The sequence below is a fragment of the Mesoplodon densirostris genome, chromosome 5 (genome assembly GCF_025265405.1).
Source record: "Mesoplodon densirostris isolate mMesDen1 chromosome 5, mMesDen1 primary haplotype, whole genome shotgun sequence".
NCBI lineage: Eukaryota > Metazoa > Chordata > Mammalia > Artiodactyla > Ziphiidae > Mesoplodon > Mesoplodon densirostris.
Genome location: NC_082665.1, coordinates 29,263,335 through 29,284,535, shown reverse-complemented (window position 1 = coordinate 29,284,535; position 21,201 = coordinate 29,263,335). Strand labels below are relative to the sequence as shown.

General features: G+C 36.1%; 1 protein-coding gene across 1 annotated transcript in view; it reads right to left on the bottom strand.

The window, feature by feature from the left end:
• SAMSN1 (SAM domain, SH3 domain and nuclear localization signals 1) overlaps positions 1-7,888 on the bottom strand; it is a 144,609-nt gene extending 136,721 nt beyond the window's left edge. Inside the window, exons 1-2 of the mRNA XM_060099793.1 lie at positions 7,865-7,888; positions 2,058-2,189 (exon numbers count right to left, since the gene is read on the bottom strand). Of these exons, the coding sequence (XP_059955776.1) occupies positions 2,058-2,189; positions 7,865-7,888 (156 nt within the window). The remainder of the gene's footprint in view (positions 1-2,057; positions 2,190-7,864) is intronic.
• Positions 7,889-21,201: the final 13,313 nt, after the last annotated feature.

The window sequence follows — 21,201 nt, the reverse complement described above, 5'->3', positions numbered from 1 at the left end:
GGCTTAGGTGGAAAGTCAGGAGGAAAGTTCTAAATCACTAAATTTCATTATTAAAAGACTAACCTTGTTTTATCCAAGCTGTGGAATCATTTTAATTAGGAATAAAGTAGGTATCAATGATAATTTGATACAACTGGTAAAATTCAACAATTGAATAGTTGAATCAATAATTGAACCAGTTGTTTTTCAGTATATATATATATACACACACACACACATACACACACACACACATTTATGTTTGTATATATGCATATATTTTAAAATTAGTGAGTATATAATATATTATATGTGTATATATAAAATGTATATATATATACCTCAGTATTTAATTATATATACAGAAAGACAGAAATATACAGACAGAAAGAGACAGAGCTGTAGCAATTTAAATCATGTTTTTATTATTCTCATCTACTTTTGCGTGTAGATGAAGTTTGATAACAATCCTAGTAGACTGGTTGGCCATGAACTTTTTTATTTTTCATGCATACTTATTAAACTCATGTGTTTAAGGAAATATCATCTTCAGGCTTTTCAGCCTATTCAATTTGTCTTTTTAATTGTAGCATAAAAATGCTTCCAAACATTTTGCAATGTCAATTGACAGTATCACTGTAAATGGTCTCTCTCTCTCACACATTAAGATGTAAAATATATTGCTGCTTCCTCTTAAGCATATCTGTCAACATCAATATCTTCTGGGTATTAAAAAGTATACAGAGTTGAGGGAAGAGTTTCCACTGCACTAAATTTTAAAAATTATATTTACTTACTAAGACTTATTATTGAACTTGTTTACAAACTTACAGTACATCACCTTTTAGTTGATCTAAGTTTCTGGGAAACAGAAACGTTCTGGAAGCTGGGAAAATAAGAAGTTTTCAAGGTCCCCAAAGAATAAAACTGGTAGCTGTACAGGCAAGTATAAAACTCGAAGGTATTTTACTCTAACCCTTTCTCCAGAGCAAAACAATATCTGGGTTTGAATCCTGGGTCATCCTCTTTTTAACTGGGAAAGTTATTTAACCTTTCTCAACATTTCTAAACCTCTGTAAAGGTTTATTGTAAGGATCAACACAGATAATTTCATATATAACATCATCTAGTGTAGTTAATATTATTTTTTGTTGTTATTGGGGAAATGTGTGATTGCAAGGGTAAGAGGTGGCATCTAAATCTATAAGTAGAGAGAAGTTCTTTATTTGCTGCAGACATAGGATCTTTTGTATTGTCCTAAGTCACCATAGAAGCCACATAAGTTTATTAGAATGGGATTAATACAAATACAGCACAACTGACTAAGAAAACTGCCTGCACTGTAAAACAAGAACAGGGCCAACTTTGCAGAACATGGAGAACTCTATGTCTCTAGTAATTATAAATATAATTCACAAAAACCATTTGCCTTTGCATTCTAGTAATACTCAATATTTTGTAAGTAAGTTGATGGTGTGTGTCCACAGACTTTAAAGCAGCCAGAGGTGTGCTGGAGTTGACACTAGAGAGAATGAATAATTAAATATTCAGGTATTGTAAGCCTGTTATTAAACCATTGGTAGCTTGAAATCAACCATGGTAGGAGCATTCACACCATGGAAACTGGCAAATGCTATTATACAAATCTCAGGTTCCCTGCATCCACCCCAAAAACCTGGTTGACCAGTAAACTGCTGATAAACTGCTGATGCAGGCATATATATATATTTACTTGCCAGCTTTAACACTTAATGGTTTATAGTCTTTAACAAGTTAGGTTGTATTTCTCTCCTGCATTTTCCTCATCTAGAAAACAATACAATTATTTCTTTGTCATAAGGTTGCTTTCGTTTAAGTGATTTAAGTTACATAATCACCTAATACATACTTTGTAAATGGTAGTTCATACTAATAAGCCATAATCATGTAAGAGACAACAGTGAAGAACAAAGCAGAAACTAAAAGTAAATGAACAACTTTCCGAAAACAGGGTGTTTTTGCTGTATTAACAGGTTTCATTAAACAAGTGATTCTAAATATATAATAGAGAAGAGGTGATCCACTCAAGGTTCACTCACCATGAAGAGACTGCTGTGTAAGTTTCCATTTTCCCCAGAGGGTGAGAAAAGAGAATCAGTTCTACCAGAAGTTCTCTCTTGGTGAGCTTGTTGTTCTGGGACTGGCTCATATAAGCTGTCCATAGAGCCCTCCTGTAATAAAGAGATTTCTGAGTCAAGGAATAATAAAATGATAATTTTCATTGAAAGGTCATCTAACCATCTACCCACCTTTATACAGTACCCCATCTAAATGAGCCCATGCATTGGGATTACGAGTTTATGGTATGCCAGTGTTCAACAGTGAACAAGAGAGTAAAGAGAGGCATTCTTAGCACTTATTACAGAGCCAGGAATTCAAACAAAACTCTAAGTGTTGGGGAGCCATGCACAAAATGTGGCAATTTCTCAAGAAGCATGATGAAGACATCAAGTTCAAGGTACTAAATAAAGACCTATTTGGACACCAATAAACTGTGTTGGGTGTCAGGTCATAGGTTTTAGTTATATGTATCGCTCTAATTAGGGTACTAATTAGTACTAATGAGTATATGTCCTTGTATAAGAAACACAATTTGTTATACTTCAGCTTCCCCAACTGTAAAGTTGCAGTTTTATCCACCTTACAGAGGAACTCTCAGGATGAAATGAATATAGTGTATGTTTTGGAACAGCAAAAGTATTTCACAAGTACAATAAAGGCATTCATATTAATGTTTACAGTATTTATCTTAATAAATAATATTGTTCATTTGTTTTTATAGTTTTATGGAATAATGAATTTTAACATGTATGAGTTTGCATTTAAAACTATTGTAAGCTCTATGTTAAATCCCCTTTGTATTTGGGAAGCAAACTTAACTGAATTGACTTCTTACGTTTTTTTTCCTTTTAAGACAGAATTGGTCTAGTTATGGCGTCATCTGGAAACAATCTTAAGGGAAAGAGGTATACACTTAATATATTGAAAATTTCTAGGCATAGTAACTGGGGAGGCTGATAATGGTGGCATCAAAACAAAGGTCTGCTGGATTATGAAAAAGTTTTCTTGCTTTAAACAATGAGTGTTGCACTGAAAATGTTCTCATCTTTAAAAATATATTTTATTAAGATATAAGCAAAGTTAAGATTGAATTGTATTCACATTGTTTACCTTTAAAACTTTCAACCAATGTGTTCTACAGTTCCATAATTCAAGTAACTTCTGCTCCAAACACATGGCAAATTATTGGGAAAATTTGAAAGACTTAAGTAAGCCCTAAGACATTTGTGCTCTAAATACCTAAACATGTAGGGAAACCAAAAACCTAACAGAAGCACAAAGTGGTGAATGGAGGTTAAGCTTTGTACCTGTTAGTTGTCCACCCACAAACGGGCAGCTTTGATGGATCTTGGGCCTGGTGGTGTAATGTGTAATAGCTTTCCTCCACATAAAGCAAACTCTGTGCGGAAATCCAAGGGCAGCAGTAGTACCCACAGCTATGAAAAGAGGTTGAAAAAATCTCCTACTCATAGCTGCTGGGGCTCTTGCTTCTAGGAAGCTGTCGGTCAGAAAAGCAAAATTCAACAATGCAGCTGGCACACTGGGATCAGAAACAAGCTGCCAGTTGGCTCAGTGATGGATCAGTAATACATCAAATATAACCTTGGGATGAGAACCCTGGACCAGCAATGTAAGCCTCGGTTCTTAACTGGGGCCTCAGAGAGACTGGAGATTTATGCCTTACAACCAAATGGAGAAAGGTAAAGAGGCCAGGAAGGAGAGAAAAGAGAGAGAGAGAGGAGGATGGAGGTGAAAGGGAAAGGAGTGGGAGAGGGAGAGACAGAGAAGAGACACACAGAGAGAGACACAGAGAGAAAAAGAGTTATCATTCAACATTAGCCAAAACACAAGAAGGGATCGAATGCTGAGAAAGAGAGTCAACTGAATTGACCATCTGAAAATAAAGCCATTTCCATTCCAGATGAAATTAAAATCATAAAATGCATGAAAAATAATTTCAGAAAAAATATTTATCATCTTCACAGAGCTAAATAAAAAAGGAATATACAATTAAAAATAAATAACCTATGATGAAACCAAAACAGGCAGAAAGGAAACAAACACTAAATAATTAAAAAGTCTTGAAAATGAATAATGTAATCAGAAATTTGTATTAAATAATCAAAAATTGGGATGAACTCTAGACCTCTCAAAAGAATTAGCAAATGCTGAAGAGTTCACCCAGGGTTCATCATAAAAGGATAAATAGAAACACATGAAATATTCAGGTAAAAGTGTGGAGGACATTTTGAGGCATTACAACATCAGATGAATAGGAATTCTAGAAAAATAAACTGACAGATATTTCTCGTCATTTCAAGAAAACTATGAACTAATTTTACTTATAGTTTTAAGAAATCCTAAATGTAGTGTTAACAAAATTAAAGTTAGTAATGTATTTTAAAATATAACATGGCCAGTTAGTGTTTAATACAGGAATAGAAGATGTTTCAATGTTTAAGTATACTGTAATGTGTTTAAAAGAAAGCTTATAATTTTAATAAATATTCTAAGGCATTTGAAAGATTTATTATTATTCATCCTTGATAAAATCTCAGCAAACTGGGAAAAGACAGGACTTCCTCAACCTCATTAGAGTTATTTATCCAAAACCCCAGGAAGATGCAATTAAAGGTAATTAAATGAATGTTAGAAACAAGACTAGGATGCCTGCCATTATAGTATTTTTACTTGTCAGTGTTATAGAAGAGAGAGAGAAGCTGAGAATGGTATAATTGCTAAAGAAGAGGAAAACTTACAGATTATCTGCATTAAAAACCACAGACTATCAGAATTTTAGAAATTCAACAAAACTACTTATTTGCCGTATCAATATCTGAAAATCAATAATGTATGTACAAATCAGCAAAGACAAATTAGGAAAAAAAATAATAACAGCAACCAAAATTCTTAGACTGCTAGCAATAAAGTTAGCAAAAGATTGGGATTGACATATGTACACTAATATGTATAAAATAGATAACTAATAAGAACCTGCGGTATAAAAAAATAAATTTAATTTAATTTAAAAATTAAAAAAAGAATTTTATAGAGAAAATTATAAAACATCATTAAAGACTATGAAAGAAGATTAGAATAAATGAAGAGCTATCCACATTTGCAGATGGGAGGCCTCAACCTAATAATGAAGTCAATTTCCCCTAAAGGTGTAAAATTCAAATTCATTTTAATCAAAATCCTATCAAAGATTTTCATATAACTTGATAAGATGATTCTGTATTTATATAGAAACACAGAGACTTTAGAAGTCCACATTTTGAAGAAAGACAAGGAGAGGGTATTCTGAGTAAGGTATCTGCTTGGCGTTAGAATTACCTTAATAGGTATGTAGAACAGTAATAAAGAAAAGGATGGAGATAAACCATTAGGATAAAATATATAAACCAAATAAAGATAAAGGCAGCATTTCAAATCACTGAAGAAATGGTTCAGGGATAATTGATTTGTAACCTTATTGGGTTACAAAGTCAAATTAAACTCTCTAACTATATGATGAGCTCAACAAGAAAATCACCTTGCTTCTAATGAGCAAGCTTTCTAAAAACCTTATCACGATGTAAAACTCTAAGAAAAATTCTGGATTCAGAGTGGCACACATAAAAGGATATTTCTGCCTCTCTTTTGAAAGATAGACCCCATTTGGAGTTTATAGATCCAAAATAATAGCAATCACCTTTAATGGATTATTTATAGTATCCTTGGTTCAAAACGGATAGTTCTTTAAGTTTGGCTTTATATTTCTCTTAAAAACCTCATTTACTAAAAGATTTACAATTTCCCCTTACACTTAAGAGAACTTTAACTCTTTCACTGACTTTCCTTAGTGGTAATCTTTATGTGATGCTTAATATTTTAAATCACCTCCTTCCTAGAGATTTAAAGGTCAATATATTTATATCCACCTCCACTTTTTAATTCTGTATTTTTCCCACTAAATCAGTAGCTTTAAATCTCTTTTTTAAAATGTTGTGTCCCATATGTTCACATTCCTACAGGCACAGATAAAATATGTTTTGAATTATGCACAAATTCCTGGCAAAAACTGTAACCCCGCCCCTCTTTCACAGCTCATAACAGCACAGTAGCGTGTCACAACACCCTGGTTGAGAGCCCATATGCTAAATAACTTTATTTATTTATTCCCCAGGAAGGAATAAAAATACCTAAAATAGTTTTGATTTTTTTCCCCAAGTACCTTGTGGACATTTTCTTATTAAAGCAATAATTAATTTTGATCACATATAAACTTCGGAATGCTTACATAATTTTAGTTAGTGTTCATGGTGGTTCAGCCTAATCCAATATGTTTCTGAGCAAGGAACTTTTTAAGGATAACTTTAAAAGATACAAAAGAGTTGCAGTCAAATTGAGTCCATGAGGCATAGCTTTGAAGCAATCCTTTTTGAGTATGTGCCTTCTTCCCTATATTACAGAGAAAGACAATCATGCTCATTACGTGGTTATATGTCTTTAGTAGCAGGATTACAAAGTGTATGCCACAGTATGCTGAGCTATGCTGTGTTATAGAAACATTAGCATACTGATTACAGCACCATTCAAAGTGATTTCAGAACACAATCATCTCTGCCGCTACACTGCCTCTTTCCGTGGGACGTATATTCATGTAAACCACATATAGCTCTTTTACAGCAACTAGAAAAGAATGCATAATACCACTTAAATCACCCGAAATGGGATTTCTCCAGTCAGATTTATATGGCACAAAGCAAAGTTGAGCACTGGCAGTTATTTTGTAAATTGGGACTATATAGGCAAACTGAACTCAATGATTCAGCCTGCCACAACTCACAATTGCATTTTTATTTTTCAAGATGCTCTAAGATTAAATCCTTTATCTTGACTTAAAGCGCCTCCTGTTTAGGTATTACAACCTATGTCAGCACCATCTCTAGCACTTAAGTTAATCTTCTTTGCAATTTGGAAAAAAAACAAACATCATAGTAAACCATTTTATTTCCTCAAATGACAGGGATCTCCCACAGACATCTTGAAAAACCAATGAATAGGCATAATACCCTGCTGTAAACACATATAGAAATGAATAAAATTATTTTTGAAATCCATTTTTAGCATTGGCAGGTGGTCACAATTGCAGGTTAGAGTTATAAAGTATTTCCAGATCTATGACTACCTGCTAACTTCCATTGATCCACTTCAGGCTAAAGAAAAAAAAAAAAATAATAATGTAAAAAAGAATTTGAGAGGTGCTTATACCCTGAATGAGCACATCTGCAGGAGTGGATTAATCTATTGTACCTTGCATTTACAGTGCTGTGTAACTCAGAAAGCTGCCTCCGTGGCAGGTTAACCAGACCAACATTGAACAGAATTCATTACTCAAACAATAAAGAAGAAATTTTGATTCCTAGGAATGTCCCAAAGCAAAACCAGCAACCCAAATGCAGCATATTTTGAAAACAAAAAAACTCATACTCAATAATAAAAAGAAGAAAATAGTTCCTCAAAAATACTATTTACATATTCCACTTAGAAATTCAGTATAAAAATTTTAAGTAGTCATTGTTATAGATAAATATATACTTTTTTGTAAATTACTTGCCTCTGAATACAGTCGGCTTACGTTCTTTAATGAAAACATGCTTCCTCTTTTTCTGATGTGAACTTTCTTATGAGACCTTAAAATGTATTAATATAACACTTAAGAAGTTTAGGGTAAACCCGAATTGCACACAATAAAATAAAAAAGAGGATATAAATGGTGCATGTAAAAAAAAACACTTACCAGCGAAAAGCAGAAAAGATTCATTTTGGTCAGCTTTAGCCCCCTGTTGCTGTGCCCCCTGTAGCTCTCTCTTGCCTTCACAGCTGTTTGGACAGTTCTCCCGGGAGATTACTACGAAGTAAAATCCCTGCCATAATCCCAGGATTCACAGACCATTATCAAATGAGATGGGTCTTTATTGAACAATTTTCTAAATTAATGAGGAACGCTGACTAACAAAATGAGAGAATAAGACTTACCATGATCTTTGTAAGGAGATTTCAAAGGTGACAATAATATTCCTAAAATCTGGAGGAAAAATGCAGTGAAAATAATCATAGGCCTACCTAACTAAATTGAGAATATGAAACACACCCTGAAGAAAATGTCATCCTCCAATATAAAAGTAACACATTCCCTTCAAAGGGTTAATTTGAGGCTCTGGTACCATGTGCCTCCCCACTTCCCATGCCTTTTATCTCTTCCGTTAATTAAAATAATGTTGGATCTCTTATATAGAAAGATACTGAGATAAGCACTTTTTATGGTGGTAAAATATACTTAGCTTAAAATTTTCCATTCTAACCATTTTTTTAATGTACAGTTTTGTAGCATTAAGTATATTCACATTGCTCTGCAAACATTATCACCGTCCATCTCCAGAATTTGTCTGTCTTATAAAACTGAAACTCTATACCTATTAAACACTAACTCCCAATTCCTCCCTCCCCCTAGCCCCTACCACCATTCTACTTTCTAAGAATTTCACTATTCTAGGTACCTCATTTAAGTGGAATCATGCAGTGTTTGTCTATTGTTAATTGGCTTCTTTCACCCAGCATAATGTCTTCAAGGTTCACTCATGTTGTAGTGTGTGTCAGAATTTCTTTCTTTTTTAAGGCTAAATAATATTCATTGTATATGTGTACTACATTTCGTTTACCTATTCATTTGTTGATGGACACTTAGGTTGCTTTTACCTTTTGGCTATTGTGAATAATGCTGCTATGAACACGAGTGTACATAACTCTATGTGTGTCCCTGCTTTTCATTCTTTTGACTATAAATGCTAAGGTAGAATTGCTGCAAAGTTAAATTTACATCTTGCAAACATGCTTATTCTTCAGCTGGTCCCAGACTTATTTTTCCTTTAAGTCACATTTATTTCTAGTACTCCCGGAAAGCACATCTACAGTAGTCCCTTATCCTTTAATTAGGAATATGTGGAGAGATGCATTGGAAACTTCTGCTGGAATGTTATTAGCTAAGAATGCTTTTGAATTTCATGTAACAGACTACCTGACTGAGTGCTTACTCATTACTTAGAGCTGTTCTTCTCATATAAGAATTGGTCTGCAGATTGACAACTGTTGGCATTGATGCAGAGGGTCAGTGAGGTCAGAGTCGTGGTCACTGGCTGCAGTTCCCTTTCCCTTCCCTTCAGGGCCTGAATATCGATGCAGAAGCTCAAAGCATTAAGTCCTCACACTCTTGGATGAAAGAATCAGACATCATAGGCACTGATGTCGAGCAGCCTTCTGTATTTGGCTGCCTTTCTATGATTGCTACCGACAGCCTAAGCACCCCTGTAAGGTTCACTCTTTCTGCATACTTTCTCAAAGTTAGTACCTGTGGGGAGTATTATTTAAGGTATATTTTGAGAAGATGTAATATTAAAATTTAATCAAAACCAGATGAAACTAAAACTTTGAATCTCTTCCTTAGGGTCTCTTTTAGGAGCTATAACATTACTTCAAATCTCAATATTTAAAAAAAAATTGATTACACAATTTTCACACCTGCTCAAAAGTAGGGTTAATACCTTTGACATAATATATACACTACCAAATGTAAAATAGATAGCTAGTAGGAAGCAGCCGCACAGCACAAGGAGATCAGCTCAGTGCTTTGTGACCACTTAGAGGGGTGGGACAGGGAGGGCGGGAGGGAGGGAGATGCAAGAGGGAAGAGATATGGGGATATATGTATATGTATAACTGATTCACTTTGTTATAAAGCAGAGACTAACACACCATTGTAAAGCAATTATACTCCAATAAAGATGTTACTAAATAAATAAATAAATAAATAAATAAATAATACCTTTGTATTTCCATTACCTATATGAAAAAAATTATCAAGATATTTTGTTTTATCCTTATCATTCTTCTTTCCTGCTAAAATATTTTAAACCCCAAACAACACTCCTACATACCTTCACTTTGTATCTCTAAAAATTCTTTGAAATTTTCTTAGATAATCAGAGTGCCCTTGCTACGCTTAAACATTATTCCTTGATAACTTCAAACAACCTCCTTCTGTCACACCCCCCGCAGAGAGAGGGAGTCTATTTCTCCAATCCCCGGAATGAGACTGAGGCTGTGACTACACTGATAAATCTCTAGAATGTGGCAGCCGTATCACTGTGCTAGATCTAAGCCTAGTCTTTAAGAGGACTGCCAACTTCCACTTCCTTCTTCTTTGAACCCACCTGTCCTGTTGTGAGGAAGGTCAAGCAGCACATAAAGAGATCTACATGGAGGAACATTGAAGGCTCCTGTGACGGCCCCAGCTGCTCTCCAAGTTGGCAGCCAGCGCCAGTGCACTAGCGTTGTAGGAGAGACCATCTTGAGAGTAAATCCCCAAGTCCCCAGCGATTCACCCTAGCTATGCCAAATGGAACAGAGAGCTGTCCCCCAAGAGGCCTACCCGAGTTATAAGACTGTGAGAAAAGAAATTATTGTTTTTTTAAGCCACTAAATCCTGGGGTGGTTCGTTATATGACAAGATAGCCAAAGCACTTTCCATAGTTAAATTCCCCAATGATCTTTTTTTTTTTAAGTAATTTTTCATTTACTCCATTTGAATCAAGATCAAACAAGGACCACATGTCATATTTGGTTAGCATGTCTCTCAAGTCTCTTTAATCTAGAACTCCTTGCTTCTCTCTCCCCCGCCCCCACTCTCTCTCTCTTTCTCTTCTTTACCACTAACTTTCGTAGAAATTAGGTGTTGTAAAATGTATCACATTCAGAATTTTCTTTTTGCTTCGTTGTGCATCATTTAACTTGCTCTTCTGTCTCTAGTATCTCCTCTAAATGAAAATCAGCTCTTTCCTACCAATGGAAATTGGTAAGAATCTGAATCAACTCTTTGCAAGAACATTTCATAGGTGGTTCTGCGTGCAGTACATTGTATCATGTCAGGAATCACACACTATTTCCCCCTTTCGCTGATAGTGGGTTTCTACTGATTAGACAAACTTAAATAAATGATTTCATTAAGAGCTACAAAATGATCTTATAAATTGTAAAAGTCATCTCACACTAATTCACTGGAAAATTTTGTAAAGTAGAAATGTCTTTCATCACCTAGTGCTATGGTTTACCTAAAACATAGCACATAGAGGAAAAAGCAGGACACATGACAATTTCAGAGTAAGGAATTAGTTCTCCAGTTATTTTTTTCAATGGTACCCAATGAATTTATTATTTTCTCTCCCTCCTCACCTCCTTCTTCTTCCTCTCTCTCTTTCTCATGACATTATGAGCTTATAGACTTTTATATACACAATATGCTTCAGCTAATCTCCCATATTCTTGATGCCCAATTATGTCCTATCTTTGGCCATTGACAGACTTTCAGTAATTGTATTCTAGAAAAGAACAACTTCACATTCTCAGAGTTTCTTGAATTCCAGCACAACAGGAAGTTCTGGGATCATTTTCTTCCTCAGATCAAGAGTCAGCCATCCATCCAAGGAAAGCCTGGAATCTTTCAATAGCTTCTAAAAGGCCAAATCCACGTGCCATGGTATTTTGCTGTTAATTTTTTCTCTCTGATTCTCATTTGCTTGGTTTTTTTCCCAATTTTAAAAAACTGGGGTATAGTTGCTTTACAATGTTGTGTTAGTTTCAGACCTAAGTGTAAGACTGGACACTATAAAACTCTTAGTGGAAAATACAGGAAGAATACTCTTTGACATAAATCACAACAAGATCATTTCCTTGCTTTAAGACATCAGTTATTTCCCACACATAATGATTAGAGAACTTGTTTCTTCAAACTATGTATTTGTGGTACAATTTGGAGTCAGAGACCCCTCCTTATAATCCTTCTGTTTCATGGACTCCTGTCATTTGGGAGGAGGTGGCTATTGGGAGAATCCAAAGATAAAACTGTAGTATCTAACTTTTTAAATCTTTGTAAAAATTTTCTCTCTGTACTTTTATTTCAACTTGAAATTTTCCTAATACTTATATCTGGTAGAAGCAATAAAAACAATAAAATATCCTAAGATTCTTTCTGCAAAAGGTCTCTGAGGTGTTTCATGTTATACCAGGCACCCACTCCCCAAAAGTCATGGCTAATTCAAAGGGCAGAGTAGGTCCTGGTGGGCACAGCAAATGCCCCTATTGCCTCCCCTCACATCTTTCTTTTCTCAGATGCTGAAAATTAACTGTCTTTTATCTATATCCTCTGAAGACATAATTTCTATGCGCTGTAAGATGACAGTTACCTTTCATTCCAACAGGTAGTTATTATGGTAGTGTACAAAGATCTTAAGCTTTGGAACCAGACAGACCTGCATTTGAATTCTGTAACTTACTATGAAATCCTTGCCAAGTCACTTAACTTCTCTGAATGCCAATTTCCCACTTCTATAAAAAAAGCGATGATAGAATCTGTCTTAAAATCTGTTTATATAAATTGATACCGAAGTGTATAAAGTGAATTCCAGGAAGAATTCAGCAGACTGCTATCATGAATTAGTTTGGTCACGTCTTCCAATTAAAGTGCGTTAACATGAACAGCCACTAAATTTCACTGTCTCACTCGAGGAGAAGGAAGGAAGTGTGTGTCATGGCCAAAGTACATCAGAGCAGAAGCCACAAGATCTAGATTCTATACCTAGACCTAGAACTAAGGTACTTCGTGACAAAGCCTCCCAGACTCAAAGGGTTTTTCAGCTTCTTTATCAATGAAACAAAAGAGATAGACTAAGTCTTTCTCAACATTTTTTACGTAAAAGCATATACAAAAAACAGAAGTTTCCTCAAGGCCCTACCGGCCACTTCAGGTTCCAAGGAGATGCTATCTCAACACATCTATAACCATTCACAGTGTATCAGCAGGTACACACCAGTTCACCAGTTGTACACACCAGTTGAAAACTCTGGTCTGGAGGATATCGAGAATCCTTCTAGCTCCTGATACTCTTGATGGATATTTCAGAGCAGGGAAAATGGTACAGTTAGAGTGAGGGTGAGGAAATGCCTTTCAAGTTAGATAGAGGTAAATCTAATGTTTATATTCAAATTTGTGGATTGCTGCATGAAATTATAGTACAGACAATTCTGAGACCCCACCATATCCCCAGGTGACACTTCCTTAAATTAAATTGAAATAATTTTAAATCACACCATCTTTTTCATCCCAAAGGAATGTCTTAACTCAATAAATAATCATTTATTGTTTCTGGTCCATTTCTAAAATTTCATAAACAAAGGACAGATGTAAAGTCATTAATTTTGAAGAAGCTAATTAGAATAGTAGAACATAAAATACCTAACATTTTGCAAATAATGCATAGCCAGTATTACCATCATATCCATTAGCTGGTTAACCAAGGATAACATTGTTTTCCCATTTTTATATCATCTAGTATCAAAGGAAAAGAGAGAGAGAAAGAAAGGGAGAGAAGAGGGAGAGGGAGGGAGAAGAGAGGAGAGGAGAGAGAGGAAGTACATTCTTGTAACAAACAATAAATATTCACTTTTCACGGACAGATTTTGAAGAACAGCTAGGGAGAGCCATATTTGTTAGAGACATGTTTACAGAAATGTGTTGGTTTTGAATGCTGAGATTTCTAGCTTTATCTGGTAAAGATTGTCAATGTTTCTTGCAACCAAACTAGAATTTGATAAAGAATAAGATTTGGGGAATTTTAAGAGATTCATTTTAGAAAGTAGTGATTTACAGATACGGTAGAGAAGAAAAATGTTTCTTAAAGGGGTATTCTAGTGGGAGAAGAATGATCCATAAATGATATCTCTGTGCCTCAATTTCATTTGTAAAGCATATGGCATAGAATTGAATAATCTCAAGGTCTCAAGGTTCTTGCATCTTTTTCCAAACTCCTGTAGAAAACTGCAATGCATGGAAGATGGCTTTAAACTTTGTGAGCAAACTGGAATAAATTAGAGTTTTAAAATATCTGACAACACTAAACTAAATAGAAAAAATGTGTTTAACCTAAAAGGAAGCAGTATGACTACAAATAAAATTGTCATTTTTTCCATTAATAGACCTTTAACATTTTAATTTAGTATAAAAGATATATATAGGTAATAGCAAATATAACTAGTATCTTCTATCCAATAAATTTCAAGAGAAGACCTGCTCACTAGCCCCAGAGAGCACCCTGTGTGAGCTGCATGATGCTGATGACTCTGGAATACAACCTTTTTCTCAACTAAATTGAAATGATTTTCCTTGATAAGATTTCATGACACTAGGAAGTACACATGGTTGTCTACTGTTAATCTCTTTGCTTTTGGTACAGTATAAATTTAGTATCAAGGAAAATATGTGCCACAAAAGAGCCATCAGTGTCTACTTGTTGAATTTCTCTTTTTATGTACCATTGTCCAGAACAACCTCAGACTGTATCTGCCTTATGCCAATGCTTTGTTTAATGATGCTAAAACAGTGTGTATTTTCACAGAGTTGGCCAAACCAAAATACTGATATGCATCCAGGCCACCAGGCAGGGCCTCGAGGAACTAGAAATCCCAGATCTGTCCCTTCTGGCTGTGTAACGTACCAGGTGCCATAAATATCAGCATTGTCTGTGTGTGCCGTGATGACACAAGGATTGGGAGCTATGGTGCTGGGATGACAAGAGCAAATGTTTGAAGTATTTATTAGCCTAAGAGAAATGAGGCAACTTTTCCTCCAAGATTTCTAATGGTAAACTATTTGTTTCAGGAAATAACACCATTGCCAATTTTTAAAAATTGAGCTATAATTTACCTTCTTAATTTTAGCTGTTCTGGCATCTGTGTTTGTTTGGTTTTTTTTTTTTTTTTTTTTGCAGTACACGGGCCTCTCACCGTTGAGGCCTCTCCCATTGCGGAGCACAGGCTCTGGACGTGCAGGCTCAGCGGCCATGGCTCACAGGCCCTGCCGCTCCGCGGCATGTGGGATCTTCCAGGACCGGGACACAAACCCGTGTCCCTTGCATCGGCAAGCGGACTCTCAACCACTGAGCCACCAGGGAAGCCCTGGTATGTGTGTTTTAATTGTGGTTTTAACAATGTTGAACTCCTTTTCATGTTTCTTAGCCTTTTGACTCTAAGAAATGTTTGTTCAAATCTTTCACCCATTCTTGATTGAGTTGTCTGGGTTTTTTCTCTTTGTAAAAGTTATTTGTTTTTAAGTTATTTCTTTGTAAGGGTTATTTATTTATTTGTAAGAGTTCTTTTTATTCTGCTGATGAACACTGACAAATACAGACACACACACACACACACACACACACACACATGTATTACATCAATCTTTTCCAAGCCTGTGGCTTGATTTTCATCTGCTGTCATTTAAAGAGCATTTTTAAATTATGTATTAATTAAACAATTAAATTTAATTATTTATTAATCTTTCCTTTTTGTTAGTGGCTTTTGTGTCTTAGTTAAGAAATCGTTACCTATTTCAAAGTCATGAGGATATTCTCCATGTTTTATTCAAGAAACTTGATGGATTTAGCTTTCATACATAATGTCTGTGATCCATTTCAAATTAATTTCTCTGTTTGGTGAATTCGAGGTAGGATTCTAGGCTCTTTTTGTTTGTCTGTTTTTCACTGATACATCCAGTTGACCCAATGCTATTTTCTGAGAAGACCATCGATTTTCTGTTGAAGTGAACTGGCATCCTTATCAAATCAAGGCACTGTTTCCAAGTATCAATAGACATGTTTTTGGAATCTCTATCATATTCCACTGGTCAATCTTTGTGCCAGCTATACACTTTCTTAATTACTATAGCTTTAGAGCAAGTCTTGCTATCTGGTAGTGGATGTACTCCAACTTTGCTCTTTACCTTTAATATCATCTTGACTATCCTAGGTCCTTCAGTATATTTTTTAAGGCATGAGATTGAAAACCTGGAGAGAAGTTTAAGTTTCATCTTGGCCACTGTATAGCTACGACCTTGTGAAAGACATTTAACCCCCCTCTCTCTGTTCTTCGTTTGTAAAATATGCAGGACCTGAATTAGACAAACCCAAAGACACTTGCATTTGTGATTTTCTAACCCAATTCACATAGAAAGGGAAGGGAATTAATGTTCATAAATAAAACACAGGAAACCTCCCTTGGAAGGATGGTTGCTTTAATGTTGCCAAATTTTTCCTTCCACAAATATTATTTCACATTTAAAACAGTGCATTTGAAGTGGGTTTAGAGATAATGTTTAATACATTATCAAAATATTTACAAATTCTTTAAGTTGAAGTCTTAAAGAATTGAAGTCTGCAGTAACTGGTGCCACAATCTTTAACCTAAGAGCCATTGTCTCCATTTCATCAGGCCAGTGCCCTGATGTCACACTTTGTTTTGCCCTTGAGAATTTTCCTATGTAATTTTTCACACCTAAAATATTCTCTTGCTCTCTTTTCTCAAATTTATATCTCTTAGTTTCTTTACAAGCCACTACCTGCTTGTCTTCCTCGAGTAAACTTACTTCATACTTAGTATTCACTCACCTGCACTGCATTTCATACTCCATCCGTATACACAAATTGTATTAAACATGTCGTTCTCATCTCAATTAGATTCTAAGATGCTTTTATTTTGAATTGTCAGCAGGATGGGGAGTATTGCATTTAGCATTGTACAATCACATCCAGGTCTTTGGGAAGAACTCGTAGGTTGTGAGTGCTTCTTCTGTGCCAGTTATATGTGTATCTCATTTCACAATGACCTAGTGAGGCAGTTTGTAACCAGTATCCCTCTTATTTCATAAATGAGGAAAGGTTTTTTACAATTTGGTAATACCCTCAGTGTCAGAGTGTCTGATTCTCTTCTTCTGTCAAGGAGATGAGGATGGGAACAAATTGGATTAGTGGAACTGCTGGCTATTGGGGGTGAGGAGGGAGGTCCTAAAGGGCACAGACTAGAAATAGGATATTCTTATTGCCAGAGACAAGAGACACTGGGACTGGTGAGAAGACTAAGAGAGAATGATAAAATCTGGTCAAGGTCTAGGCTGAGGGATCCAAGATGGATGCCAAATCCAGAGGAGCAGAGTTTGAAATAGAGAGATTACATGGAGCAAAGACTAGTTTGAAACATAGGGATGGGACTGAAAGGAGGGTATGCAGCAATAGAAAAGAGCAGGTGATTAATAAGCATTTGCTGGTTGTATAAATTAATACATAAGTAAATGCCTTATAAGGATTAAGTGAGAGGCATAAAAAACTTATTTTGAGATTTGAAACCTAGGAAATTGAGAAAATGTTAGTATCATTGAATAGAATTAGGGAAGTCAAGAGAAAATGAAAGCTTGAGTAGTGCATGTGGAGATGGATTTTAGATGTGGAACATCCAGGAAAGAATGTCCAATAAGCAACTGAAAATGTGTAGAGCTCAGAAGAGCAGTAGAAATTAGAGTTTTCAGCTTTCAAAATGCTTTACGTACTTCACCTTATTCTCAAAAAAAAAAAAACAAACAAAAAACCCTAAGTAAATTGGAAAGTTAAAATGAAAGAAATTGAATTAAAAGCAGTTAAGTGACTTCTCAAGTGACACCCCTAATAGGTGGATGATCTAGAATTGAAACTCACATTTCCAATCACCAAGTTCAATGCTAATTTTATTATGTCATGCTTCTTTTTCCTGCCCCCCCCCCAAGTGAGTAAATCAACCAAAATAAATAGAGGCTTTCAGATAACATGGTTCCATTCGAGCATTATGCTAATATACACGACTTCAGGTGACAAAGAACTGAATTTTATCAAACACAGCAAGTTGACCTCCCCCTTAGTTAAAGATTTTTTTTTTTATTCATTCCAAGAGTTACTCACTTGCTGCAATTTGCCTTTCTAGTATGGACATAGCTGACAACATCACCTGCCTGCCAAAAAAATTAATGTGCTGGAAGCTGTTAAGTGGATTAAAAGTTTGTGCCACAAAGTAATGCCCAATAGCACCATCAAAAATTCCACCTCAGGGCTTCCCTGGTGGCGCAGTGGTTGAGAGTCTGCCTGCTAATGCAGGGGACACGGGTTCGAGCCCTGGTCTGGGAAGATCCCACATGCCGCGGAGCGGCTGGGCCTGTGAGCCACGGCTACTGAGCCTGCGCATCTGGAGCCTGTGCTCCAGCAACAAAAGAGGCCTCGATAGTGAGAGGCCCGCGCACCGCGATGAGGAGTGACCCCCCGCTTGCCGCAACTAGAGAAAGCCCTCGCACAGAAGTGAAGAACCAACATAGCCAAAAATAAATAAATAAACAAATGTGGGTTTAAAAAAAAAAAAAAAACTGGAAATAATAACAGTCCTTTAAAAAAAAAAGAAAAAAAAAATTCCACCTCAGCTGAAAATGTCCCTAAAAACTCAAAACCAGAAAAGAACACATTTAGAAAGCTTCATGAGGCAGAAGATGTAAAAGAAATGGCACAATATACAAGCAAAGAAATCAAATATTTGAAAATTTGCCAAGTAGCTGGAAGCAGAAGTTGAGAAAAAAAAAAATCTGAGTACTGCTGATTTTCTAGAATACTCTGAGAGCTTAAAATTAAAAAAAAGATATATTAGTTATCTATTGCTGCAGAACTGGCACCCTTATTTCTCCTGTATTCTATCAGCCAAAGGAGGTTGCAGTGAAAGCCCAGATTCAAGGTGTGGGGAAGTAGATGTCTCCTTTTAACAGAAGGAGCTGCAAAGTCATATGGCAATGGATGTGGACACAAGCGGCAAGAAGAATTACAACCATGTTGTAGTTGGTCTACCACAACCAAGAACAAGCTGTTTGAGTTTAGGCCGTTCACTTTGCCTCTCTTGGCCTCAGATTCCCTATCTCTAAGGGTTAGGACCAGATGCTCCCTGGGATTCCTTACTGTTCTTTATTTCTAATACAATGACTTCCAAAACTGCCTTTAGGGCAAATCAAAGGATTTTTAGTTAACTTGAAGAACAAATCATCTATAAACAAAGTGGCATGCAGTTGTTTGTTTAAGTGTAAAGTCACTTAACTGAAGTGCAAAACTGCTACGTAGAACATAAAAGTGAAAGAGGATGCCATAAAATCAAACTACATTACAGTATTTCAAGTTGGACATGATTGAAAATTATCGCAACGGGGGAGGCCACAACAGTGAGAGGCCCGCATACCGCAAAAAAAAAAAAAAAAAAAAAAAAAAAAGAAAATTATCAACTTAGCCATTTGACAACACTAATATAAGTCATCCAGAGGGATTCCAAATACTCTGTGTTAGAAATTGAACTGTCTAGTTCATGTCCTAAATGACCCAGCTCGGTACCGGCTCATCACCAATATTCTGCTTTGTAGATTTGTCTTCATCAATAGTTCAGGATGTGAAAGTGCCAGATGTTAGAATTACTTGGATTGACTTTAGACATAATTTAAGTGGTTAATTGCTTTATCTTCTATTTCACTTGGACCATCAAGATTCAACCAAGTTTAGGAAGCCTAAACTTTAGCCAAGCAGATGCTAAGAGAAAGAAGTCAGTCAACCAGTCAAGGGTACTTCCTGTCTCAATATGCAGAATAGTAACATCCTCTTCTAGAAACCTCAAATTCAAGAGAAGACAAACGCTTTCTTTTCTCAGGCTGATGAGGAAACAATGGCTAAAATCGAAAGTGTTACTGCCTAGAAATAAAAACAAATCTTCTTTGAATGATAAAAAAAAGATTTTTAATACTTTCCATTGGTTTGATATGCACATATCTGTGTACTTTGTTTTTCTAGAGGATAAACAGTTAAAATGTCAAACTACTGGAATCTGGAGATTAATTGGATCTGGCCTGTTTTAAATTAAAGCAGGCTAAAGAAGTTAAACCTAACCACCCCTATCAGCAAGAAAGGATATGACTGAATTTAGCACTAATTGCAATTTATGAAACTCTACAGTCAGGCAAGAATGAGGAAATGCTCAGATCTAAATGGAGCTGTTTCTGTAAGAAAACCATTTCCTTGATATCTGCACGTTCATCGTCTTAGCTCTCAGGCCCCCAGACAGCTGTCTCTTGGACTTTAGGAAATTAGACACCAAATACAAGATCTGAAAAACTAAAACCTGCTAAGAGCAGACAGAGGTCATGTGAGCTATATTTAGGAATAATATTGAGAGCTCCTTTTGGGGAAGGGCTAGGTGTTAAAAGTGCTCATTAGGGCTTCCCTGGTGGCGCAGTGGTTGAGAGTCCGCCTGCCGATTCAGGGGACACGGGTTCGTGCCCCGGTCCGGGAGGATCCCACATGCCACGGAGCAGCTGGGCCTGTGGGCCATGGCTGCTGAGCCTGCGTGTCTGGAGCCTGTGCTCCGCAACGGGAAAGGCCACAACAGTGAGAGGTCCACATACCACCAAAAAAAAAAAAAAAAAAAAAAGTGCTCATTGTATACATCTTAGGTAGAATTTAGAGAAGTTAGTAAGTGGATGTAAAGAAGTAGCAACCTGCTCTATTAAAACCTAGAGAGTTCATCCCCCTTTTTGCTGCTGGAGTGATGAGTAGTACTAATCTACACACATGGTGCAGTCTTTATGTTTTCAAAATACAGACATTTAGATGACTTTAGCAAGGGAAAACTGCAAAACAAAAAAGTGTGTTTTAGAAAATAAACTCATTTTCTTTGCATTCTTCTTTCCATTGCTTCCGAAAATGTTTGAAAATCATTAGCACCATAAACTTTACAGTCCCATTTGTCAAATTGGCTCCTTTCTTTCCCCACTTCCAATCCTTGCTTATATTCACCTTCTGTTTCTGTAGTACACAGCTGAAGACACAGGGTTGCAATTGCAACAAGCACTCTGACTCTCTTCATGAACATGAGTTTTCAGGAATCCTTTTGAAAACAATCGGAAGAGGAGATTTCACAATTGACATCCCTCTTAGACCAGTTTCCTGACTTCCTTCATCTCCTCATGTGTGGCACATAAACGATTTCTCTTTAACTTGGCAATGTGAGGTTAAGTTCCTTCTATGTTCATGATTTCATCCCCTCCCCACCATCTCTTCCAGAACGAAGACCTTATACTATTAACTGACGTATTTTCAGCCTTTTCACCTGTGCTTGTTCTATCGCTGTAGTCCACACATCAGCTCAAGCCATCCCTGC